This window comes from Acartia tonsa, chromosome 9 (assembly GCF_053477335.1).
Source record: "Acartia tonsa isolate MP-2025a chromosome 9, ASM5347733v1, whole genome shotgun sequence".
NCBI lineage: Eukaryota > Metazoa > Arthropoda > Copepoda > Calanoida > Acartiidae > Acartia > Acartia tonsa.
The window spans coordinates 19,368,835-19,396,366 of record NC_137268.1 but is presented as its reverse complement, the minus strand read 5'-3'; the positions used below and the strand labels follow the sequence as shown (position 1 = coordinate 19,396,366).

The window sequence follows — 27,532 nt, the reverse complement described above, 5'->3', positions numbered from 1 at the left end:
CTATCTATCTATCTATCTATCTATCTATCTATCTATCTATCTATCTATCTATATATCTATCTATCTATCTATCTACCTGATTAGGAGATATCCGTGTTCCAATGATAAGCTCTACCATTTCTTGTCCAAAATCACAGAAAGCCTAAATTAAAAATGCTGTTAATAGAAGTAATGAGCCACATATCATTAATTAACTATTACGAAGAACTATGATAACTTTACTCCTAAAAAACTAGCAGCAATATGTATTAATAGATTATTTCCAAAAAATAGAAATGTTTCATATAGTAGGATTAAAGAAAATTTATATATTAAAATTTGTTCACTAAAAAAAATAACTTTTAGTTATTATCCATTTTAGCGAAACTTGAACAATTTGAAAATATTTAGATTTAGAAAAAATAGAAATTACTTCTTTAGCATAATCTTATAGACATACCGAAGTTTGAATTTGAATAGTAGCTTTGCTACTAAAAATTAATAATTCAAACATGATTAAAAATGTAATATAAAAATTGATTAAATGAATGACAAAATAAATTTTTAATATTCCTATTAATAAATAATCTAAAGGGCATATATAATTGAATAGCATTTAAAAGCGCTCATAATGCTCTAAAATGTTTCTGTTAGCTTCGCTTTACCCTGGGTTGATTAACACTACTTTCTCCAAAACAGATTAAAACCATCCCAGGGCCCATAAGAAGTTTCCCTGTAGGGGTTATCAAAAGGTATCATAATCCTTATAATAAAGTAAAAGTATCTATGTCTGTATGTTTGTCTGTTTTTTCCGAAGGATTTCACTGCTGAAGCGATGGACTATTTATTTTACAGTGTAGCTTCTTTTAGGTCCTGGGAAGGTTTATAACTATAGCCAAAAATCAAAAAAATATAAGACGCCGCCTATTAGATATATTTTTTGTAAATAGCGCTTCTTGGCATAGATTAAAAAGAAAACGTTTTACGTGTCCCTAGAGGCCTCTAGGGACGTAGCCGCAAGTGTTAATATTTGCTTCATCCTTTTCTTACAAATTATTCGTATTAAATAGTAATTGCATTTTCATATTAAATTTGTGATAAATTACAGAAATAAATTATTTTTTCCACAACAAAAAACTCTTAGACGTCTGTCCGTTTGTCTGTCTGTCTTTATGTTCGTTTATCTGCGCATACTTGTATATCTTATCCATCCATTAAACTTATCCTTCATTCCATCAATCTATCCGATTTTTTTATCTATCTAATTATTTATCTACCCTTCTTTTTTCCTCAATTTTGTATACATCTTCCAATCTATTTTTTTTTATCTGTCAATCTATTATATATATGTCTATTAGCCTGTCCCGGATTTGAAAAATTTTGTTAAAATTTTTGCCCCCAGCCATAATATAGTTGATTTATGCAAAATATTGACCCATGCAAAATATTTTTTCTGTAATGCAAAAATTGCGATGGTACAAGAACTGCAAAGTTTTTAAAATTTGCAAAAAGACCTGTTTTTAAAGCTCTTGTACCATCTCAATTTTAAAGATTTTTACAAAATTTCAATTCTAGTGTGTCTATATAAACCTGAAATTTACCAAAAAAAATGGGGGCAGTCTCAATTCTAACATATAATGGAAGAAGGTGTAGCAAGTAATTTTCCAAAGTAAAAATTGCCAGATTTCATACATAAATAATGGGGTTGGGCTGGAATCGATAGATACAGATATCCGGCTGATTCATAATTCTGGATATCAAGTATTTAGGGTTATATTGACACACTAGAATTGAAATTTCGTAAAAATCTTTAAAATTGAGATGGTACAAACTTTTTAAAATCTGCAAAAAGACCGTTTTTAAAGCTTTTGTTTCATCTCAATTTTAAAGATTTTTATGAAATTTCAATTCTAGTGTGTCAATATAAACCTAAATACTTGATATCCAGAATTATAGATCAGCCGGATATCTGTATCCATCCAATCCGGCCTAACCCTATTATTTGTGTATGAAATCTGGCAATTTTTACTTTGAAAGATTACTTGCTACACCTTTGTCCTTCATATGTTAGAATTGAGACTGCCCCCATTTTTTTTTGGTAAATTTCAGGTTTATTTTGACACACTAGAATTGAAATTTTTAAAAAATCTTTAAAATTGAGATGGTACAAGAGCTTTAAAACAGGTCTTTTTGCAAATATTAAAAATTTTGCAGTGCTTGTACCATCGCAATTTTTGCATTACAGAAAAAATATTTTGCATGGGTCATTATTTTGCATAAATAAACCATATTATGGCTGGGGGCAAAAATTTTAACAAAATTTTTCTAAAACAGGACAGGGTAATGTCTATCTACCTATCTGTCCATTTATCTAACTATCCATCAATCTAAATTTCTATCTAACTATATGTTCATCTTTGAATCTACCTGTCTATCTATCTACCTATCTATTTATCTTTCTATCTATCTATCTATCCATCTGTTTGTGTTACCTTAACAAATTCTGAAAAGTTGTTCATGTGTTGAATAGCCAGTGAACTGAATTTTAATACCAAATCATATTTTAGAAGATTTATTTAGAGTCAGTTTGAATTTAGAATAACATTTGATAACATATATTCTGCTAAGTAGATTTTTATTCATTAAATCATTAATGAATTAATTTTTTTCTTAAATCCTTAAAATATTAGAATAGGAGATATAATAATGGTAGAAAAACACAAAATATGAGTGTCTAGTGTATAAGTTGTATACCGGATGCTCTAGAAAATCAGTAATCTTTCTTGAATAGAAGCCGAGAAAATCAGATCCCCCAAAATCGATACACTTACTTAGCTTCTAAAAGTAGAAAGTATCCTAATAATTATATTTTATGATACCTAGAAAGATTTCTATGAATTAATTATCTGTGGTATCTGCAGACAACCTAAAAGTCATGTGCAGTAAGAAATATTCTTATGGTGTTCACACAATAATATTTTTTTTTACTTTTTAAAATGATAATAATTTTGCTGAGTATATTTCTTTGAGAAAAACGCTACTATAATTGAAACAGCGTATAGTGTCCAATAAATATGACGTCATACAATATAAATGACCAATGATAGGCCAGTATACAATTTTCCATTTTTATTTACAATGTATACTGGCCTATCATTGGTAATTTGTATTATATAACGCAATTTTTTTATTTGACACTATACGCTGTTTTATATTTTTTTTCTCTAAAGAAAAAAACTTTCCGCAGTTCTTTTCATATACAATCTAAAAGCAATCACAAAGAAGTATTCTGACTACTTTCGTTAAAATTTTGTAAAAATAAAATGGTTTAATTGCATAAACATTTAGCCTATTCCCGTATCATTAATCTCGGAGCGACAATTTAGAGATTTACACCAAGATAAAAAGTTACCCAAATAATTTCAGAAATGGACAATTGCATCCAATATTTATATATCCATTTATTAATGGATTTTTAAAAATATGTTTAAATTATCTTTCTCAAATTGATAAGTTTAGTCGTTAATATAGGCATGTTAGAATCGCCCTTTGATATCAAACCTTACCAGCAAAGAAATTATTGAAAGACATCAAATTTATAATTTTTACTTTCCTTGATAAATAAAAATGGTATATTTCTAATTTTATCATGGTCATAACTCAATGTTAAACTATTTGAATTTGTATGAATATATTAATTTGACTATATGCCAAAAACGGTTATTCAGGATATATCTATGATTTATAAGAAAAACTTTATTTTTAACAGATTAAAAATTTCCATTTTATTTATGGTAAAGATGTTATGAAATTAAAAAATAAAATTTCTAGAAATTAAGATTAAAATTAAAATTTTATTTAAAGTAAAGATTAAACTCTCTGAGTGATAAAACAAATTACTTTTTCTTGGGAAGAGAAATTCATTAAAACTCCCCGGGAAAATTACATTAATTACATCCCTGTAAAATTAGGTTAGTTACAGGGTGGCTACTCTATATTTGAGGACAATAATGTCTAAAAGCAATGTCACATGTTAAAAAGTTGCCTCTGTTTTCATAAAAAATAGCATTTCTTCACATTTAATATTGATATTGTAGCAAAGGGAAACCATTGATACTATTATATGAAGTAGTAAGGGTTTTGTGTCCAAAGCTTAAAATCTCATTAACTACTGAACCTCTTTGATTCTCTATTTTAGGTAAGCTTCATATAATTCCTGTGATGGTTTCCAGATTTAGGTCTTGGGATGGTTTTTTGCTATTTTACTAGTAGAGTACCTACAAGTATTCTATAAAAAAATTTTTTTTTGAAACTAACACCCTTTTTTCACCCTGTATATGAGTTCTGTTTAAAATTAATTTTTCTTCAGGAAAAAAAGTGAAATGTAAAAAAGGATTGAGATAATTCTGATAAATGGTTTTCATATGTATGGATATATTTGGATAAATTCATTCATGCAAATTAGTTTTTATGAGAAGAATATTTTAGAGCCATAGATGAAGAATCAGGTTGCTTTTCACATAAAAGTTGCATTATTATAAAAAAGTGAAAAAATAATTACAGTTTATTGTTCTACAATTAACGTTTACATTTTTCTAGCATGGCAGTTTAAATACCAAAATCTAAATTTAAATTCATTCTTCATTTTAGGTAAAAATTACATAAGAATAAAAACCTAGGTATAGGAACCTTACAAAAGCCTTAGAATAGTTAAAAATAACCTGCTATTTTTCATATTGAAGAAATAGAAAATAGAGTAATTTCTTACTTTTGTTGGAAAACTTGTCCCAGTTTGATAAATATGTGAGTATTACACGTAATTGATTTACTTTCCTTTATCAGACATAATGTCAATGAGCCGACCAAATATATCTTCATGCACAAAAGAAAGGACATCTTTTTTTCCTAATTCATACATATTCCATTAAAAATTATTAGACACATAGTATAGTATAATGCTATAGTTTTTTTTACTTCATCTAAAAAAGAATATTTTTAATGGCAAGAATATTAGAATGAAAAGTTTTAATTGTATTTCTTTTATTGAGGTTTAAATTTTCAAAAAACATCCATGTATGTTCAATTTAAATATATTTTTGAATAGTTAACAAAATACAAGCAAAATTTCATCTATTATTTTGTATTTTGCAGCACTGTAAAACCAAACCCTGGATGATATCATTATACTAGATTATGGAATATAAATGAATCAGCATTTTCCTTATTCATATCTTGCATGTTGAGGTATTCTCAGATTTTCATATATTATTTGTTTATTTCTTAGCTTATTTATTAATAGTATGTTTTTGTAAATATTTTGGTTTTTACCACTTACTGTAAAATATGCATTCTAAATTATGTCAAAATTGTCTTTTCTAAAAATTTGAAATATTCAGTTTTTGAAGATTTTTTAAACTTAAACTGTAAATTTTTCAAATTATTGTTTTATGTTTTTGCTTTTTTTAAACATGAAAACAAAATAACAAACATTAACTAAAATTAAAGTGTCTTTGATTAGGTTCCAGATTATTATTTTAATTGAAATGTATGAAGGATGTCAAATTTTGATTTGAAAAGTTTAATTATCTGTCTAGACTTTGTATTTGTGTGTTTAAATTATGCACAAATCAATTATTTTATGACACTTGAAAGCAATGCATGAGTGTTTGACAAATTTTTGCCTGCTTCTAATGTGTAAACCACTCTGTGTTTACAAGAATGGGTGGAAACATATAATCTTTCCTCAAAAATCCTTTTGTAGAATTGGGAGGAAAAGTCATTATTTATATTATTGGCATTTCCTAAACTTATCCCATAACAAACTCAAGCTACCAAAGACAGGAACTAGTTTGTAAATTTCATAAAAAAATATTGATTTTTGTCAATTGTACACTTCTAAGGTAAAATTTAACCAAAAAATTAGATCATACAATCATATGTAAATGCAAAGTTGTATTTTTATAACATTACTATAATTTTTATAACATTACCATAATTTAAAAAAAATACTTATTATACTTGTTTGCTTATCAGAGTTTCTGTAACAATGTGAAAAATAATTTCTATACTCAAGTATCACAAAGTACCTATGAGAAACATAAAACACAAAATGCAGGACATATTTTACGTATTACACAAGTATTGGAAATTTTTCCAGAACAAGTTAGGGAAAGGTATAAGACTTATTTATTGCAGTGCATTACAACAGTTTTCCACAGATAGCAAAACGAAGAAAAATAGAATAAATTCCAGTAGTTTTGGCCTTTGAACCAGTTTTAATCCAGTGGAAACGAATCTGATTGGGTTCCATTATGGAAACTAGTTCAATCATGCTGCCATATGGGCCTTGACACTAATAATTTATTTACTAAGATTTCAGGCTTTAGACTTTGATGATAAATTGAATAAAACCCCATTAGATCTTTAACTTTTTCTTTGGTACAATATTTGGATCTAGTGCAGTTCAAAGTAAAATATTGCTGGTAACGAATATTGCCAAAAATCTATGAATTTTAAAAGCTGCTAGCTGCCAATTGACTGAACGTACAGATCATGCCCGCACACTATTTTAAGCGGCATATAAAGGCCTATAAATGATCTAGAATAGCCATAAATCAATAATGCATAATTATCTTGTAGTGCAGAGAAATGCGCGAAAAAGGCCTATTTTACGCGTTTTTTCTTCAGTGAAGCTTTCCCTGCGCATCATTGGATCTTGGATATTCCATATTATTTATAGGCCTTCTTATACCGCTTAAAATGGTGTTCGAGTATGATATGTACGTTCAGCTGTTTGGCAGCTAGCAGCCTTTAAAATTCATAGATGTTTGGCAATATTCGTTACCAGCAATATTTTACCGTGAACTGCAGTAGATCCCAATATTTACTAGGAAGTTGAACCCTTGTATTGTGAGGTCTAATTTTGCCAATTGTAATATCACACATCTAACATACCATCAGTAGGTAAATTTTGTTTATTTCTCAGTTTTTGTTTTCCTGACTCCTAACTTCCCAAGAATAAAGAACTTGTTTCTATTGAAATTAAAGTTGAGAATTTGATATTGCTTTAAATACTCTTTCATAAAGATAAAGGGCAGTATCTCTTCAAACGCTTATGGAATATATCAACTGACCAATGTGATAGCTGGTTTTAACAAGATACCTTTAATTGACAAAAGTCATAGTTAATGAGAAATAGATTAATCAGCTGATTTGGACATCCATTTTTGTTATTGGTCAGTCTGAAGTTACTTCATTAGAAAGATTAATATATATTTTTTCAAGCTTTTGATATCAAGTAGGCACCCTGTATTCGATTTAAAGTAGCGCATCTACTTTACAACTAGTTAAATTATGATTCAGTTTCCTGTTAGAATGAATATCTTTGTCTAGAAGTAGTTGTTTCACCACACAAGTATCTGCTAATAATAGCACCTAAAATATAAATATATACATGAGGATAGTTTAACAGACAATAATAAGCTTATCAAGAGATATCATCTATAAAAGCGGAGCAAAATGAAACAAACAATAAACACTGGTAAAACAACAAAGCATTGAATATTCAACAATATCTAGAAGTCTTAACAAAAATTACTTCATATTAAAGAGTCAAACATGTGTTCCACTGACTTTCTGGTAAAGATCATAGAGTTGCTACGCTGTCTGTACTTAACTGTGAAAGAAAATATTATTTACTTTTTTGTAATCGTAGGACAACTCTAACATGTCTTATTTAACGATAAGAGCTATCTGTTACGGACGTACAAAAAACGCTAATTGAAACAAAGCTTTTCTTTTAAAACGTATAATAGACAGAAATATAGAGATGGTTTGATAATGATAAAGATAGATAGATAGGTAAACAATTAGATAAGTACAGAAAATAATTAACAAAACATATGTTTCACTAAAAATAGCTTGTACAAGCAAAGTATAATTAGAAAGGCGGTTTCCCTCAAAGTGTTTTGTCGAGTATAGAACCCTCCCTCCCCCTATAACTAGTTTGAAATAAATTAAAACTAAATAAGGGGAGGGTTAGCTTTTCTGGTGTTAATCGTACTTTGGGCTAGGTTTAATTAGTGACTAGGCATTGAGGCAAACAAAAAAACTAACCCACCTTTATTTTCAATGTATTTACAAACAATAGGAAGGGGGTGGGGATTTTTGTGCTCCAGAGATAATTTGATGAAAAGCATCATTAGAAAATATCAAAAAAGTCAGAGATATGATAGTGGAAATTAAATAAATCTTCACTCTTATCCTTTAAAAGAAATCATTCCCTGAAAATCTAGAATTTTTTGTTGAAAAATGAATTAAGATTAATTGTTAATGCCTCCTTCTTTGCTGAAAAATACTCTTAAAACAACAATAACTATTCATTTAGAGTACACAAATTGAAATAAAATAGAAAAGTACTTTAAGGAAGAAAATAAAAAAATTAATTAGATAGGGTTGACATTTTTTTGATCTAAATGTCTATCTTACACAACTTTAACACCTTATTTACTTTATCTTATTTTATCATCTTTGAAATTTTTGTTTGAATAGCTTTTTTCTCTAATTGGTTCTGTTATACAGTTGATTTTTTTCTCTCAATATAATAAACATAATACTATACATAAAAAATCTACAAATCCAATTTTTTTTGAGGTGGGGGTAAAGCGTAGACATTCAATGTTTTAAATGGCAGGAGGATTATTTTGCTCCCTACCCCCCTCACGTCTAAATAGTATTGAAAAATAAAATATTCATGAAATGAATGGTCAAAAAATTCTTGAAAACCAGTCACGTAGTTCATTTTTAATCATGGATGACATGGAAATGTTAACTGAAGAAAATTTAGGATCCTTGTGAACAAATCAGTAATTCTGACCATTTTTTTTATACAAAAGAAACTATAGCAAATATTTATATTATATTTTTTAGCTTCAGCATAATGTGCAGATTTTTTTTGAAATTTCTCTTACCTATGTTATAGATGTAAATAAAGAAAATTACCAGCCACCCTTTTCCAAGGTCCTTTTTTGTCTGCTAGCAAAAAACATTGGTTGATTGAGAGTTGGCACAAGGTCTTTGGGATGGGGACATATAGTTATTTAACCTCTTCCTCCTCTAGTGTTTTACTCTAATATGTTTCCTATTATCCCTGTATTTGAATAAATATTTTTCAATTTCACCAATATTTTTTCAATGCTTTTCAAATAAATAATACATACTATGGATAAAACTGTTTTTACAAAACTTAATTTTTTTTTATTAGCTCAATTTTATTAGCACAGCTACTCAATTATCATCTTATGTAGGGTAGACTGTATACATATAGTATCAAATATGTCATATTTCGGGATTTATTCACCATACCAAACAAAATTTATAAATTAATCTTTTAAGTTTGTAAAGTTTTAAAACAAAAGGCGATTTCACTTAAAGTTCCTAGTCGAGCACAGAAACCCCCTTTATTTGAAATAATTCTAAAATTAAGGAGGGGGGGGGGGGGGTAGCTCTAAATATATCGGTACAAACACACAAACATTCTACCTATTTCTGATAAGGTTACTTTCATGTATTTAAAAACACTGCAAATATGGTCAAATATGAGAGTGCAATTTTTTTTGCAAATCTAAATACTAATATAAACTAGTCATCTAAAATAAGAAATATCATATTGACCAGAGCTGGATCTTTAAATTTGTAGCAGTTGCCGTAGCTGTAGGCTTGGCTGTAGTCGTGGCCGTAGTCGTAGCCATAGTCGTAGCCGTAGTCGTAGCTGTCGCCACTGCCAGTGCTGCCAATAAAACATTGATTTTTAAATGTTTGAAGTTTTTACGTATTATTATTATTATTTTTTCCATATTTTTACTAAAAATTCAAACAGTTATTAGGTTAGTGGCTGTACCTCTGGCAGCGGCAACGGCTACACATTTAACCCTTAGAGATCGGGCCCCAATTCCCACCTTAATAGATCAGGGGGGGGGGGCTCCAAGAGCCCCCCCCCTCTATCTCGTCTCCTGGTACAGATAAAGACGTAAAATTTTTTTCTGGAGGTTCGTGTGTATTTTTAGAGAAAATTACCTTTTCTAGTCATAGCGGTCAGACCGCTCCTTAGCCGCTTTTTAGCGGCCAGCCGCTAAATTTTAAAACAGCTGTAAAGCGTCCAATTTTGCAGCTAGGATGACCAAATTTTAGGACGAACTTTTATTTTTCCTAACAAAAAAAATACTTTTTCTGTTCATCGCCGAAAAACGGCAAATAACGGAAACCGCCATTTTCGGCGGTTACGGCGGTAAAACAGCGGTTGGCGGCGCAAATTAATATTTTTATCTGTTTATCATTGCTCAAGGATTTACCAAAAATAATTATAGGTCTCTAGCTGTAATAGAAGCCACGATATTCATGATATATGTCTGTAGTAAAAGCCGGACAAAAATCGGTCATAAAGTCGGTCAGGGAGCGGTCAAACGGTCATAACACCACTTTTCTCAGAAGGTCTTTGATATCTAAGTATTCACCAAAAAATTTTAGGTTTCTACCTTATACACAAAAGTCATAATGTAGAAATTAAGATTTATTTAGATTTTTTTCTAATTTTTTTTGCTACCCAACCGACTTTGACCGGACACCACGACCGACACAGACCAGATATCCTAATAAAATCAACTCTTGCCGACGTATTATTACTAAACTTAAAAAGTCATAAAGTTACAGCTCTTCATCTTACCTGCAAAAAAAATGAGATTGAAAAAACTAGGGGGGGGCTCTTGGAGCCCCCCCCCCCCCCCTCCGATCTGTAAGGGTTAAAGATCCAGCTCAGTTGATATTAGATTAATATACATAACAAATTTTAAAACATATCTAAAAAGGTGTAAATAGATAACTTATAAAGGTTTCATTTTGGTCTATCTATCATAACAAAATCTTTTTATGTCGTGCAACAGTAGGAATCAACTCAGTAGACCACAGAGAAAAAGAACAATGGGCTATTTATTGCACTAGTCCCTAAAGTCCTATGATAATAATTTCTTATTCGCTGGCTTCACAACTTAGGTGACTTTTGAGGATTTATACTATTTTGATAATTAAGTTAAGTGTTCAAACGTTTGAACCACTAATTTTGATCTACAGAAGAGGTAATTTTGTTTATCATCTTTGGGGATGTACATCAATTTATAAGACATTGTCTTATCCTTAATAAAGCCCACCTATACTAATAGTGCAAAATACAATTATATGTAAGGCCATTGATAATTGAATTAACAAAATAATTAGGGGAAAATGATACGTTGTATTAGTAAATAATTTATAACATAGATAGATACAGAAATTAACATTATATGTTTTTTGTTCATCTATAATACAAAGTAGAACGGTGTCTGTCTGTTTGTCTGTTTGTACCAAAGGATCTTGCTAACCGCTAAACCAAACGGGTTCTCCTTCACAGAATAGCTTCTTATATGTCCCGGGAAGGTGAATGACTATTTTCTTGGGGGGTGGGATACCCCCAACCTCCAAAAAATGAAAAATACCTCCCCGAAAAAAATGTTCTATCTAAAATAAAATTAGAATAGTGGGGATGGCTAGTGGTTGTAAAAAGCGTTAAATTCTGGCCGACTGAAGGACAGACAATAAAAGTGATTTATAGAGTAAAATCGCTTTTGAAAAGGTTAAATTAAAAAAGGTTCTCTGTGCGATAAAAACGATAACAAATTTATTTTTCAAAAACCGATTTTCCGTTTGAAAAGGGGGCCAACTTTTCTACTCACTTTTAGAATTGCAAATTGCATACAATTTTATTTTGCATAGTACCACATGTATATATTTAATATACAGGGTGAAATGTATAGGTTTTATTTCTTATTCTATATGTAATTTTGATAATAGAGAAGGGGTAATTTTGTTTATCATAATTGGGGCCTGTTGTCTTATCTTTTAAGGTCTCTTGTTAAATTAGACATTTCGCAATAAATCCCTAGTTTGTCATTAATTAACATTTTTAAAAGCGAAGCTTTTCTATAATTAGGGTCGGTCCGTCCGTACGTCCGTCCGTCCGTACGTCCGTCCGTGATAGATAGCTTTTATTCGTTAATTTAGGCATGTTAGAATTGTCCTATCGATTTCAAATTTTGCATGATGATTCCTGTAGTAGTTGGGTACGATTTAGAAAGCGTAGCAACTCTATAATCATTACCAGAATGTCCGTAGTCCATTTTAAACATGTTGATTTTTCTACTTTTTTAACAACAAATTTTTAAGTGTTTTAATTATCCGTTTGATCTGATTTTTGGTATATTGATTCCTGGGACAACAAAGAACAATATTATAAGCGAAGCAACTCTATAATCAAGTCCCAAAATATAAGTATGTCCATAAACATTATCCTGTTATTAAGCAGTTTTTCAACAAATTTATCTACAATTTTGATTCGACATTTATACATTTATGTTCCGATTTTTCAGTTCAGATACTATACAAGTGTTAATGTCCGTTTGTCCTACCGTTTCAGTGCTTCGCTTTTATGGATGTTGTCATCCTTGTTAAAGAAAAATCATGCAGCAATATCAAAAATAGAAAATCCAAAAGTACAATGAAGGCACTCTGGTACAAATATACAAAATACAATCAATTTATATAAAGACAATATAGCTTAGTTTTTTGGTTAAGGAACTTATTTTTCAACTTTTAAAATACCTATAATGATATTCAAGACTTAGAGCGCCTCTTAAAGTCACTCTTTTCTGTTAATTGAAAAATAACTTTGTATTTAAAAACTTCTGTATTTAATCAATTTATCAATTTAAAATAATCTTAGTTTTGTTTTAAATATCTTTTCTTATATAATTTTTTACATAAATCATAAAAATTATTATTTAGAAAGAGAATTTAAGCATATTTTTCGATTATTAGCATGTTTAAAATGGGCTAAAGCCTTCCACGGTGGCACACATAACCAAACAACTCGCATAGAACTGCAAAACTTTATTTTAATCCTGTCTTTACCTCACTGTGCATGCAAATGCTGAAAGTTTTGACATGCATATTTCTTGAAAGACCCTGTACTTCGCATTATCAACACATGCTACTGACATTTATTCCTCGTAAAAATACCAAAACTTTTTCAGATTCGTGTACAAAGAGGGGGGATAAAAGGGTATGTAGCAGAAATCATAAGGGATACACCAATGAATAATGAATTGATATTCATCCCCAATGATGATAAACAAAATTAGACCTTTTGTAAATAAAAATAAGTTGGAAACTTCTAGTTTGGAACCAAATAAATGAAAGTATGCAATGTTTTTGAGCCAACGAAAAAGATAACATAGTTTAAAACTTTAGGTACCAGTGTTTTTTACATTTTAACGTCCCCACCCTGAATGTATGATAGCGAGAGAGAAAGATAGAGTGAGAGAGAGAAAAATAGAAAGAGAAAATGAAAAAAGAGGAAGGTTACTACATATTGAAAGGGTTGATTTGGGGAGGAAAGAAAAAATAGTTGAAAATTTTTAGTTATCCTATAATTTTATAATTTGAAGCCTGATTAATCTGTTATTTAATTATTTCCTGTTCAACTTTTATTTCACAGAAGCGCAACTACTGTATACTTAAGTGTCTTGGTATGTATAAATGTCTTACTGTTTCCTTACTTCCTGTGGATAATGTGTAAGTATAAAATCACCACTTTTACATGAAAACTTTTGAGGGAGAAGTTTTGCTTTACATATGACAGCTACAAGATAAATATAGATAGATATAGATAAATAGAGATAGATATAGATAAATAGGGATAGATATAGATAAATATATATAAATATAGATAGATATAGATAGATATAGATAAATATAGATAGATATAGATAAATAGAGATAGATATAGATAAATATAGATAGATATAGATAAATACAGATAGATATAGATACATAGAGATAGATATAGATAAATACAGATAGATATAGATAAATATAAATAGATATAGATAAATACAGATAGATATAAAATATACAGTATGACCCTCGAAAAAGTATTTTTTAGCACCTGTAGCCCTTATTTCTCAATGAATTATTAAAAAATGTATATGTCCTTGTTCTCTATAGATTTCAACATAAGTAGATATAAAATTTTAATTTTACCTCCATTAACACCGGACATTTTTAGATCTAAAGTTTTGAAAAAGTGACTGAGAAAAATAATTTTTTTTTGTTTCTCATAATTTTTGGATGGTTATATTATGTTTTTCTGGCAACTGAATAATAATTCACAAAGAAAAACAAGTTAACTAATTATTTCTTTTTTATTCCACCAAAAAATATAAATTTTTAATGGCAAAAAATACTACTGAATGAATTGATTATTTGCAAATTTTAGGTTATTTATTTACCCTTATTTATGAAAAGGATTAATTATGACAGTTGCTCCGCCCCCTTTTCTGACATCTCAATCATTTAATAGGGGGTTTTATAAGTTTTTTAGACTAAAAAATCATTATGTTCTAATTTTATTTTCTTTGTAACTTTTTTGTTATTAAAGTTAGGATTATGAAACAAAAACAATTTTCCTGCTATATTCATAAAGATTTATTTGGTTTTTTAATCTAAAACAAATTTGCCTAATAAGTAAGTTTTTCAAAATATCATTAAACTAAAAAGACTCAAAAAATATATAAAAAAAAATGCTTTTTACTCAAAGCCTAAATTTTTTATTTCATTTTTGTATAAAGTTTCTGCTAGTAACAAAAATAAAAGGACTTCCACCTTAATTTTGCTAAAAAAGTCGTTTCATGTTAAAAGTTACTTTTTCCTCAGTCACTTTTTCAAAACTTTAGCTCTAAAAATCTCCGGTGTTGATGGAGATCTACTTATGTGGAAATCTATAGAGAACAAGGACATATACATTTTTTTATCAATTCATTGAGAAATAAGGGCTGCAGATGCTAAAAAATACTTTTTCGAGGGTCATACTGTAGATAGATATAGATAAATACATAATTAAGGAAGTGCTCCCTTTAAGTAGATATAAATAGATACATGGAGATAGAAGATATAGATAGTAATAAACAAAAAGTATATAGATACCTTTGTAATTGAAGTGATTAGGGCTTTAGAAGCTTGAATAAGACTACTTTCTTTCTTGTTCATATCACCAACTCCTCCTAACATCTCATCTTCTAGTATGGCAGTCACGAGGTTACTTGTTACTGAACCATTCTAAAATATGTATATAGTTAGTTGTTACTGAGTCAATAATACATAATTAAAGAGCTAATAAAAAAAACACCAATCAGTTGTTAAAAAATTGTGGACCCATCGGTTTGAGGACACAACAACATACATAAAAAAAACTACAACAAGAAGTGAGAGAAAATTGGACTGTAAATTACACTGGTACTTAAAATTTTGTAAACACAGTCTCTTATTTCATGATGTTAGACTTTGGGTGCGTTTTATTAAATATTGATTAGTTGATTGGCAGTGTCCAAACTTTTTAATTGTGATTTTTGTCTTCAAAAGGGGTAATTTTGTTTATTAATTTGAGAAAGTATAGAATATATAATAACGATGTGCTGAATTTCCAAATGTGTACGCAGTTTCCGTGGTGTTTCCTCATCCTATATCAATATTTACATCTAGCTAAAAAAGCTTATAACTTCTAAACTTTAAAAAAATGTATACATTTAAAACGATTTATACATTTAAAACGTTAATTTTTAAAAAAAAATTATTTTTTTTGGAAGTTTGAAGCTTTTTAAGCTAGTAGTAAATATTGAGATAGGATAAGGAAACACCGCGAAAACTGCGTACACATTTGGAAATTAAAATTCAGCACATCAGAATAACTGTACCTGGACTGCCAAAGATTCTGCCAGTTTTTCCAGCAGTTTTCCTGCTCGCCTAAAAAAATAACAAGATTAGTTTAAATGAAAAATTATGCCTTTTTTAAAAATGTAACTTTTTTGGAGAACTTGTTTAGTGCCCCCCTAAAAATATTAATAGTAAAATAGGCAAAAACTACATAATTTTTTTCATACAATAAATTTTTTTTATTGTTAATAATAGTTTGAAAAGCTAAAATTATTGTAGATAGATTTATCCTATTATATAAAGTAGTAAGGGCTTTTGTCTGAAGCTTAGATTCTTTATGACTACTGAAGCGATACAGTTATTTTTTTAGGTAAGCTTCACATTTGATGGTTTTAGGCCATTCTATGTTGATATTTAAGCTATTTTTCTTTGCCTCTTTGCAATACAGAGCCCCTAGAGGCTTGGGGCGTGACCACTAGTTTATCTATAAAGAATTGGTGTTATAAATAATGTATTCATCTTCCTATCTTTAATATATTCCCCATAAGTGTATAATGTGACCATGGTTTACAGGGGTATGTAAATTAAAGAAAACAATTATTATTTTAGAATGCTTATAACTAAAAAAAACTTAAATTTTTCCTATTGGATATATTGCTATCTAGTAAGCTATAAATATATCAAAACAAAAAAACTGTTAGAAACTTATTAGAAAAAAATATCAAAGGCTCTTTGAAAATATGTTAATTGTAAAATTTAGCCTTTTCAAAAAAAAATTCTCTTCCTTAACTGGAGTTTATTGATAATATTTTATTTTTTGGGATATTTATTCTTAAACATAAATTGAGCAGGGAAAAACCAACCCTCTAATCTTGAAATAAATTGATAATAGAGAGGGGGGAGCGATCGCAAGGGTAGTTTTTATCTTTTTTTTGTATATTACATAGGTAAGTTTAAGTTAGGTTATATTAGGTACTGGGTCGCCCCGCAGGTAAAGCCCCGAGTAAAGCAAACATGTGTGAGAAAGGTATGATTTTAGACCATAAACATTTGAGGATGTATATAAAGATTTAAATTGATTAAATTTACAGAAAATCTGTCCCTACAGGTAATATTGAGATTTGTGTAAGTTTATTGGCCCATTATTTAAATTTAAACTGGAAGAAAAAGCTTTTAAAATAGATATTATCTCTTTATCTATTTACAAGCATCTACACCTCCAGCATCTAAGGAAAATATAAGATTCCTCCCATATTTTTTTAATTCTTAAAATCACTACTACAATTTTTTGGTTGGGGTGGGGCGGGTAAATGTTTTGATAGAGGGTTGTTTTAATCCTTGTTAAATTGCTTTAAATCATCACAAGACCTTTATGTATATTCCCTAAAAAGCACAACCTAATTTATCTAATTCTGTCGACAATATGGCATGAAATAAAAGTTGTCATAACTGACATTTATTGTTTCCAAATTCATTAACATTATTTATGTGAATTATATTGCGTTAATCTTCATAATTAACTACAGTTAGACTTCAACAAAGCAATTAATTAATTTACTAATGCAGTACTTTTTTGTATATTTATTTTCAGTATGTCTTAAAAACTAATTAGTATCCACTGGATTACAACTTGTTCTCGGCCATACCGAAAAAGCATCTATAGCATTGTATTACAATTTTCAACGGATATTAAAAAAGAGTTATAAAATTAATACCAGTTTTGTGAGACAAGGCCTTCGGCGTGAAGCTGTCTTTAATGCAATAAATTCTCGTATTAATCCGGTTCTCACGAAAAAATTATGTCTAGCATCATATGAAATCCAGTTTTCTACGAATATAAAAATATACAATCATAAGATTATAACCAGTTTTTTTAACCCGTGACTTCGTCACCTAGGGGCTAAAAAGCTGGTTTCAATCAATCTTAAAATTTTTCATTTTAATAACCGCGGAAATTTGCTATAATACGATGCAATAAATATATCCAATGCATTTAAAATATACGAGGGACATAGTTACTATAGAAAAGCTGCGTATGAAAAACATAATAATTTCTAATTAACTAGATAAAAAGATATTGGTGGGACTGGTAGGAACATAATAAATTTCAATTTACTCCAAGATAAACACCTTGCCAAGTCATACACATTAAAAGGAGGGAAAACAAGGATGACCACACCATTAGAGTAAAACACTAGCTGTCTGTATATATATACATCTATACTATAGATCTGTTATCACACCCATTGATGGCGAAATACATAAATATTAATGAAGATAATTTTTAAAAATATTTTCTAAAACCAAACAGACAGATATACGAACTTACAAAAATACATACTGACAGTCAACATTAAAACAATCGCTCATATAGACACATAGACATATATACAGACATACAGAGAAGTGGATGTAGTGTGTTACAGAGTAGCTTTGCTACTAAAAATGAAAAAAAACTCAGATTAAGGGAACAGTGATAGTGAGATAGGGTAAGTAATGAAGGCAGGAGAAAGAGAGAGAAAGAAATAGTTAGAAAAATTAAAGCCGTAAAACGTTTTCATACTAAGAAAGAAGTAATGTTTTTTGTCTGTACGTTAAGATCCCGCTTTTTACTTAACCGAAGTTGACTATTTTAGGGAAGCTTCACGTAGGTCCCGGAATAGTTTTAGGCTATTTCATTTGATTTGAAGTCTTGGCAGGGTTTTTATTTATAATTTGAAGTCTCCGGTTGGTTTTAGGCTATTTTATGGCCTGTAACTCCCACTTGTATGGAAGCTAATAAATAACAGTAGGAGATATAAGTAGATAGTAAGTAATTCAAATTTACAGCATAAAACCATTTAGAATGATAGATAAATGTGCATGAATTATAGACAGGTACTCAGCTAGATAGAAAGATTGCTAGATATCCAAATTTAAAGCTTAAGACCATTCAGAATGATAGATAGATGTTCATAGATGATAGAGAAATAGTCAGCTAGATAGGAAGAATACTAGATATTCAAATTTACAGCCTAAAGCCATTTAGAATAATAGATAGATGTACATAGTTAATAGACAAATACTCAGCCAGATAGAAAGATTGCTAGGTATCCAAATTTACAGCCTAAAACCATTTAGAATGATAGATAGATGTACATGGTTGATAAAAAGCTGAAATCTAAACAGCTTAGATCCATTTTCTAGGTTACGGAGTAGAAAAAAATTTCTCAGCTTCCTTTTGATTTGTTTGGGACCCCTTTGTCCTTGTTAAAAACTTTAATAGCAACGTAAATTTATGATTAGATGCTATCATGACATCCTACTGTCAAACAAGTCATATCAAGTGATTTATATACAACACCTGCTATTAGTTGGAGCAAACAAAATAACTGGGAAATTATTGAAAAATCCATTAACTATATTTCTTTTTCTAGCTTCCTACTCAACAAATTTACTATAGACACACACACACACACACACAAACACACACAAACATAAAATTTGTATGAAAATATAAACTTTTTGTTTTTGGGAATACTTTTTAATTCATTTAGGAGAAATTTCATTATAACAAGGATGGCAACATAGTAAAGTAGAGCTTAAAAATCTATTTACCAGACAAACAAACATTGACGAATATAGAGTGGCTAAAATTGAAGAAACAGATAACACATATAGGTTTGAATCAAGGGCGCCCGAGCATTTTTTGGAGTGAGGGGTAAAATGAGTTGTTTAAAAGTTTGTTTTTTTTTTTTTGGGGGGGGGGGTAATCTAATGTATTTCCAAAAACAAATATTCCTTAGCCCCCCACCCCTTGAACGCCCTGTCTTATCAAAATTTTAATTATATTCTTTTATAAAATGGCATGTAATGCTGGATACCAAATGTTATTGTGATTATTTTTAAGAAGTAATTATAGAGATGCTTTGCTCATAATATTGTATTTATTTGTCCTAGGAATCAGTTTCCCACGCATCCTTATGCAAGGATTAATTGTTGAAATAGGTAATTGAGTTGTCTAACTTTGCAATAACTAGCGGCTAGGACCCTAGAGGCCTATATGGAAAACTTTAATAAAGGGACAGGGAGATAAGTCAACCCTTCAATTTCAATCTTATTTAATAAAAAGAAAAGAGTGATTTCTCATGAGAAGTGAGAGGTACCCTCCCCAAAATAGTTATAAACAATCTTCCCAGGACCTATGCTAAAGGGTGTGCTTGAATTGCGAGTAAATTATCAAATATTGAAGTATAAAAAAGATTGAATAAAAAAATAGCAAAACGAGTTTATTTTTTATTTCTAAACAATAAATTCAAGAAAAATTATGAAATTAACTAAATTATTAACAAACTAACAACAAACAAATAAGTAATAAATAACTAATAATCATTTTTAAAGATTTTATCTCCATTTTTCTGTATTATGGCCTTTGCTCTTGCTGGCATAGAATGAATAAGCTTTTTGCACAAATCTTTGTCAGCATGAATTTCTTTCCAAGCGAAAATTATTTCTTTTCTTAGATCCTTAAGTGTATTTGTTTTTTAGATGCTATCTTAGCTTTAATAATGGCCCATACATTTTCTATAGGCCAAAAATCTGCCATCTTTGGAGCTTGGATATCAGGATTGATTCTGTTTTTGAAGCTACACTTCACAGTATCCAAGGCAACTTGTCCTCGATGTATTGTAGCGCCATCGTCTTGCCAGATGGCATCTCCATCTGGATAAAGTTTAAAAACGGCAGGTATTCGTAGATTTTTTCATATTCAAATAGAAGATTTTTATGACAAATAAATACAAATAATTAAAAAGCTGTAAGAATAGGTTTATTTTTTTTCAATATTTTTTTAAATTTTTCTGGTTTACCGAAATTCAAGTTTTAAGGCAATAGGGACATTTCACCGCGTAGCTCCTAAACTATATGTAGCACAGGATCCGTTCTTATATTTCCAAAAACTAGAGTTCATACCGGTTCTAACGATATGCATAACATATTTCTACTATTAATTAAGCCGCGCAATTTCAATTTTAAAAAAGTCCGCATTTTTTTTTGCACACCCTTTATATTATAAAAGGATAATAATATTAATTCAGTGGTTCAGACAGACAAACACACACACGGGATCATAGACATGCAGTTACTTTTTATATAATAGGATAGGATATATTAGTCTGGTCGTTTTAATATTTGTCTTATTTTGTCTAGTTTTGAAATAAAAACTTGTCCAATTAAAAGTCAGTTATCTGTCTAAACTTCAGTCACAACATCACATAATTACATTTTTAAATATTTCAAAACTGAAATGTTGAAAAGCAAGGATAATCATATCCATATGTAGCGCAGCGATATTATAGTTAAATGTTAGACAAAGTTTCGAAGTTTTTTCTAGCAGGTATTGTTAAAGAAGCAGCTTATAGTACTTAATAAAAATGACGCCATACTTTACAAACGACCAATGATAGCCCGGTATACATTTCAAAAGACCAATAGTAAAATGCATACTGGCCTATACTTGGTTATTTTTATTGTATGACGTTATTTTTATTAGGCACTTAAAGCTCTTTAATGTTATAATTATCAAATATGCTAATTCTTATTATGTTTCAGACACATAGACACAATACTTAAAGAGTAGCTGTGCCTTTAAATTATGTTTTAGAATAAAGAGCTATCCGTCATCAACCAAATCAACATTCCTAAATGTAGAAAAGCTTTGCTTCAATTCAAATAGACAAGTTGAAAATCCAAAAACCAGGAAAAATGTCAAAAAAACGATAAAATAAAATTTCAAAATTCAAAAACAGATAGAAATTAAATTTGAAAAGATCCAATGTCTGTCTGTCTATCCGTCTGTCTGTGAGAAGATTAAGATCTCGGTAACTGCTGAAAAGACAGGCTAGTAATTCTCAGGGAATATAGGTACTGGTGCTAGGGTTGTTTTAAGCTATTTTCATGGGGGAATAGAACAGTTCCCCAACCGACCAAAAAAAATAATGGATGAAGAATATACGTGGATAAAATTGTTGCCAATTTAGCTTCCTAACAACCTTCCTAACAGGGAACACTTTTTTTTTGCTCAGTTCGTTCATCCAGTAGGAAGGGAGGAAGGAATTATTATTTTTGCCTGCTCCGTTTTTCACTTTATTAAAGTTCATTAAAATGTGATGTAATATCCAAGTAATAATATATTCATTCCCTCAAAAACAAAAGTAAGTATGAGGTAGTATCTGTCACATTTATTGAGTTCTCATTTGCAGAAAAGCTTTACATAGTTCCCTAGGATATATTAAGAATAATACATTTTAAAATTTGTAGAACTTGTATGTAAGCTATTTTTTATAAACATTTGATTGACAGAAAGTTTAAAAATTGTAAAACTGCCAAGAGACAAGAACGATACAATTATAAAGGGTATTTCTTCAAAAAATGACAATATTTAGCACTAAGCTACAATCTAAATGTAGAAAATGTTAGTTTTGTAAAAATGAAAAATGTTTTATATTTAAACTATAAAGTTATTCTATAAATAGCTTTATTTGTAACAAGGGTGTTTAAAAAAACAGCCAAAAACAATGAAAAACGATGTTCTCTTTAAAGTTTTTTTTAAAGGATTCAACCGGGGGAGGGGGAAGGTTGGTGTATATGGCCCTTAATGTACAAAAATGTATGAATTTTATATGAAGTTGAGGATTTATTTAATAAACATATTTATAGTATAGATGTATATACAGATAACTCCCTCCCCCTCTATTTCAATGATCTTTTTCGTCCGCTAGCAAATTGTTTTCTGCTATTTGGCTGCGTTAATATCCCCGTTACCATTGGTGGATTTTAAAGACCCAGTTGAGAGTAGGCACAAGGTCAATTCGATAGGGAAATACAGATATTTAACCTTTTCTTCCTCTAGTGTTTTACTCTAATATTTTATCCACATTTCATATACCTTTTATTGTGGGGGAGGGGGTTGGGGGTCATTAATAGACATATATAATTTGATCAGAATAACAACGTAATAATAATATGCCAGCGATGGACACGTTTCAACAACTGAAACAACATAAAAATGTCTATTTTTGAAAGAGTGAGATAAAAAAGCAAAATTTATAATTTTTACAGGAACCCTAAAAAGATGGTTATGAATTATGACCAAATTTAGTTTTCATATAAAAACATATCTCTATAAGATGAGAGGTCGAAAACGAGTATATTGTTTCATGCATAAATAGAACATTAGTTTCAGAATTTTTCATTTATTTGTAACCTAAAAGCAGGAAAAATTGTACTTTTTATACAGAAATATTATGACATATCGTCCACGAAATCAGCAATTAACCAGTGTATAGTTTTTAAAATAAGTAACAGGATGATTGTCTGTAGCAACCAGTGGACGGATATGGTTCTCCATTATAGAGAAGCTTTTATTATGTTAACAAAAACTAAGAAATTTTCATTATCTCTTGAAAAATTTCAGTCTCTAAACATTCTACCTGTAGTTTTAAACTTCAAAAGAGGTAATTTTATACATCGTAATTGGGATGTACATAAATAATATTTTGTTCATTGTCTTGTCCCCTAAGATCCCTGCATATATATGGGTTAAAAGGCTGGACCCATAAATAAAATCTTTCTATATAGAATCAAATAAGAAATCAAGATTCTTATATAAAATTGAATTTTTATTTTGTTATGTTAAATGATTTTAAAATTTTAATAGATATAAATGATTTTAATAAATATAGAAAATTCCTTCTTTTAAAGTAACATACTCAAAACCATTAAAATTAGATTAAATGAACCTAGTTAGTTTTCCTCTAAACAAAGCAACCTTTATTTCTTACTACAATCTGTTGAGAGAGTGAGAGAGAAAATATACGCTTTTTATATATTCTCAGCTAGTTTTAACATCAAACTTTTTGCGCTTTTGCAAATTGCAACCACTGAAAATTGATATAGTCTAACCATAGTGGCTATATGGTGCTTTATATAAAAGTTGCCACGGCTGAGATAAAATCAACTATTAATATTTCACAGATTCAATACAAAAATGTATGGAGGGAGGGGACACTAGACTTTAAATAACATCGGTAGTACCCAAAGTTATGAAATTACATTATTGGTTTGCTCACAAACTATTAAATTATGATTAGTTGGTTCTAAACTATTATGTAGTGTCTAGACTTTTAAACCAATGATTTTAATCTACAGAAGGAGTGATTTAGGTTCTCCTGATTAGGGAACTATCTCTATAGTCAAGTCCTAAAAATCTAATTATGTCCTTAAACAATAATCTATATTTAAGCAGTTTTGCAACAATTTTACTTGCAATATTGTTTAACTTCTACCTTTATATTCTGCTTATTCAGTTCTGACACTGATACAAGTGCTAATGTTCATTTGTCATACTGTTTCAGAGCTTCGCTTTTATGGATGTTATCATCCTTGTTATCATACAATGTGTTCAGTATCAGTAATATGCGCAGAATAATGGTAACAAACAGCAAATATTTGTAAAATTATTTTGTTCTAAAGTTAAACTTATTATGCATTAAAGTAAAATAATAGAGGGGCATGAGCTGTAAATGATTTTGTATTGGGTCTTTGACAACAGTTAATAATGCCGGATATGTAAACACAGCCGAGTTCTTACAATAGAACTTCCAGAAAGCAATTTGCTAACAGACGAAAAGGGTCTCCACCGATTGGGCCAGTTGGTGGTTTTACATCTATACTTCTAAACAATTCTAACATGCCTAAATTATCTATAAGAGCTGTCCGTCAGGTCTGACCGACCCTTATTATATAAAATCTCTTTTAAAAAAAAACTATAAAGAAAATTTACTATTGTATATTTAGAAAATTGCACTGTAATGTTTGAACATGTTTGAAGATAGGAAGAAAATTATTACAAGTATTTTCTTTTCATAATATCTTACACTTCTTGGAAATATATATCTACCTCGTCCATGGACAATGGGAGATAAATTTATCTTCCCCCAAAATTATTTTTTGTGAAACAAGTCCGTAGTTTGGTAAAGAGGATTTTTTGGCGATTGTCATTTGCTTTCTTCCTTTTTAATTTTAGTGCTAAACTTTTTTTTTTGGGGGGGGGGGTATTAAGCGTGAAATCCACAGTATAGCCAAAAATCTGCCAAAACCCTTTACTAATATTTTATAATAGAAATGTGACTCTTTTAACTGCCTTTAAAGATAGCTTTAGTATGAAATTTTGCATGCTAATAAGTATCTACAGAAACCTATATTGTCCTGTGCATGGATGTTTTCATCCTTGCTTATATTGAAAAAAGTTATGTAAATGATATGTTCAAAATGAAAACTTTCATAAAATTCATTAATAATTAAAATAAAACATAAAACAAAGTATTTTCCCAGAAAATATTAAATTTTGAAAATAAATTATCTTTGTAGTAGAAAGAGAGAGTATAAAAATGCACTTCATATATTTAAGCATGTCATTTAGATAGACTTCCAATTACTTGTTCGGGTTATCTATTAAACTACAATTTGTACAACTTACCCTTAAGGCTACGCCCCTAAAGGCCTCTAGCAGTACTAAATATTTTGGTACGTTCTTAGAGGCATTGAGCTCTTTCTTACAACATAACCACGTTTTCTGCTTCGTTGTCATAACAACTTTGGAAACGTTTATTGAATTTTGATCGATTAGTTCCAATATAACAGTGACCAAACATTTCAACCAATAATAAAATATACAAAAGAGTTGATTTTGTTTATTATCATTAGTGGTGTAAATCAAGTTATACCCTTACGATATCTGGCTTATATGCTAAAGTAAACAGTAGCCGTTTTAAAATCCGCACTGTAAAGTATAAGGTTATGTAAAAAGATCATTAAATTGTGTATGCAGCCAGGGAATTTAAGGGATAAGACAATGAGCAATAATTTCTTTACATTCCCAATGATGGAAAACAAAATACCCCACCCGATGATTGAAATTAGTGGGTGAAAAGTTTGGACACTGCTAGATCGGATCTAACCAATCCTAGTTCAATAAAAGTGACCAAAGTTTTGGATCAACGAATAAGATAACATGTGTTTTAAAATTCGGGAACAAGTGTTTTTTTTAAATCCATTGTCCCTTCCCTCCCTGGTATGCAGCACAAAAGAGGTTTTAAATTGTTTGATAAAATTAATGTGTTCAAATGAAGATAATTGAACTGCTGGGTTCATAACAGTTTTAATTTTCTTACTTAATGAAACAAAATTACATCATCCTTCCTAAAAATCAAAGAAATAAGTGTCATGAATACTTGTCATGTAATATATCTTAAACGGTTAAACTGATCATTCTCTATAAAGCTTAATATTGGTTCAGGGCAGGATATAACGCATTTAAAAATTATACCTTCTTTTAGTAAAAAAAATCATCCTCATTAATAGACTAATATTCATTAATCTAAAATTAAATTTGAAATATTCTACTTCCGTTGCAATGTTATAAACTTTTTGTTATATTATGTCATTATAAATACTTTTGATAGCTGAAACTTTGTTCCTAATCCTTGAGAACTGTTAAGTAATATGCATAAGCATATAACTTCATATTAAAAGCCCCGCGGATTTGATCATGTTCGAGAACAAAAAACTGATCCAAAACAATGGCAATATAATCCTCCTTCTAAATTAAAACCCAAATGTAAGTTTGGTCAGGTTTTATTTTCATACACATTAAGTGGCAGCCTTGTAGATTTTTAAAAAAAATAGCCTCATGCTAGAGTCCTTGGTGGAATTTTATTATTCTTTGGTCAGGTTTTATTTTATTGTAACCAGACCAAATCCTGGGGTTCTTTACTACATATTAAAGTCTTTAGTTTGTGCTGTAAACTAATTAGTGAATAAATCATCAGGGATCAAGTAGTAGGTAACTCTAATTTTTTTTTTGGGTGGGGGGTCAAACAAGAAATCAACCACTCTCCTCACCGCCAATATTTTTTTGATTTTAAAAAGGTTTAATAAAACACTTCTTAAATCTATTAATTTTAAATGACGCTACTTTTACTTATTTTTATATGAAATGCAAAAAAAGCAATCCCTAATCCAGTTTTTCTATTATAAAAGGCTTAATTTAATTGCTTTAAAACCTCAATGAGTGGCTGTTTACAGGATTTGTTTATAGGAGGAATTTGCTTTAGATAGACACAGCTTGAATCATTTTACAAGCCCTATAATCCGACTTACATCATTCTCAAAAGGTGTGATTTTAATATTTATCATATCTTACCAAACCCCAATCCCTGACCCCCCTGTAAGAATGGTGCATCTCGTGGGGATTATCAAGTTTCTACCACTTCATAGCACACATAGATAAAGGATTAATAAACATAACTTGTATGGTGGACCATCACGGACACATAAAAATTCATATCATCCATACATTTATCTTGATAAAATCTGATTTAAAAATATGTATTCCTTATACAAAATGTATGCCGAAAAATTAGGATCTTCATATGGTTGTGTTTATGTTGAAAATACATTTTTGGCTGTAATATCAATTAATAGTACTGATATTTAGGTTATTGTCCACTCTCATTTATAATTTTCAGTTCCAATGGAATTTCACCACTTTTTGAATATTGGAAATGCTTTAAATAGAACAAAATATTTCAAAAATCTCTAATTTATATTGAAAATAGCACAAAAGTATTACATAGATCTTATTGATTAAAGAATGTACATTAATTGATATCAAGTCCCTAATAATTACTTTTAAAAACCAAAAATTCAGAAATTGTTG

General features: G+C 29.5%; 3 protein-coding genes across 3 annotated transcripts in view; all 3 read right to left on the bottom strand.

The window, feature by feature from the left end:
* The window catches only part of LOC145328417 (alpha-catulin-like), an 87,619-nt gene extending 85,104 nt beyond the window's left edge, over nt 1–2,515 (bottom strand). The window contains exons 1-2 of the mRNA XM_080172058.1: nt 2,472–2,515; nt 77–142 (exon numbers count right to left, since the gene is read on the bottom strand). Coding sequence (XP_080028184.1) covers nt 77–142; nt 2,472–2,498 — 93 coding nt within the window. The 5' untranslated portion in view covers nt 2,499–2,515. The remainder of the gene's footprint in view (nt 1–76; nt 143–2,471) is intronic.
* LOC145328420 (uncharacterized) overlaps nt 1–27,532 on the bottom strand; it is a 383,707-nt gene that overhangs the window by 136,948 nt on the left and 219,227 nt on the right. The gene's annotated exons all lie outside the window — the stretch shown is intronic.
* The window catches only part of LOC145328419 (uncharacterized), a 102,854-nt gene continuing 82,463 nt past the window's right edge, over nt 7,142–27,532 (bottom strand). Inside the window, exons 4-6 of the mRNA XM_080172060.1 lie at nt 15,816–15,864; nt 15,049–15,180; nt 7,142–7,413 (exon numbers count right to left, since the gene is read on the bottom strand). Of these exons, the coding sequence (XP_080028186.1) occupies nt 7,297–7,413; nt 15,049–15,180; nt 15,816–15,864 (298 nt within the window). The 3' untranslated portion in view covers nt 7,142–7,296. The remainder of the gene's footprint in view (nt 7,414–15,048; nt 15,181–15,815; nt 15,865–27,532) is intronic.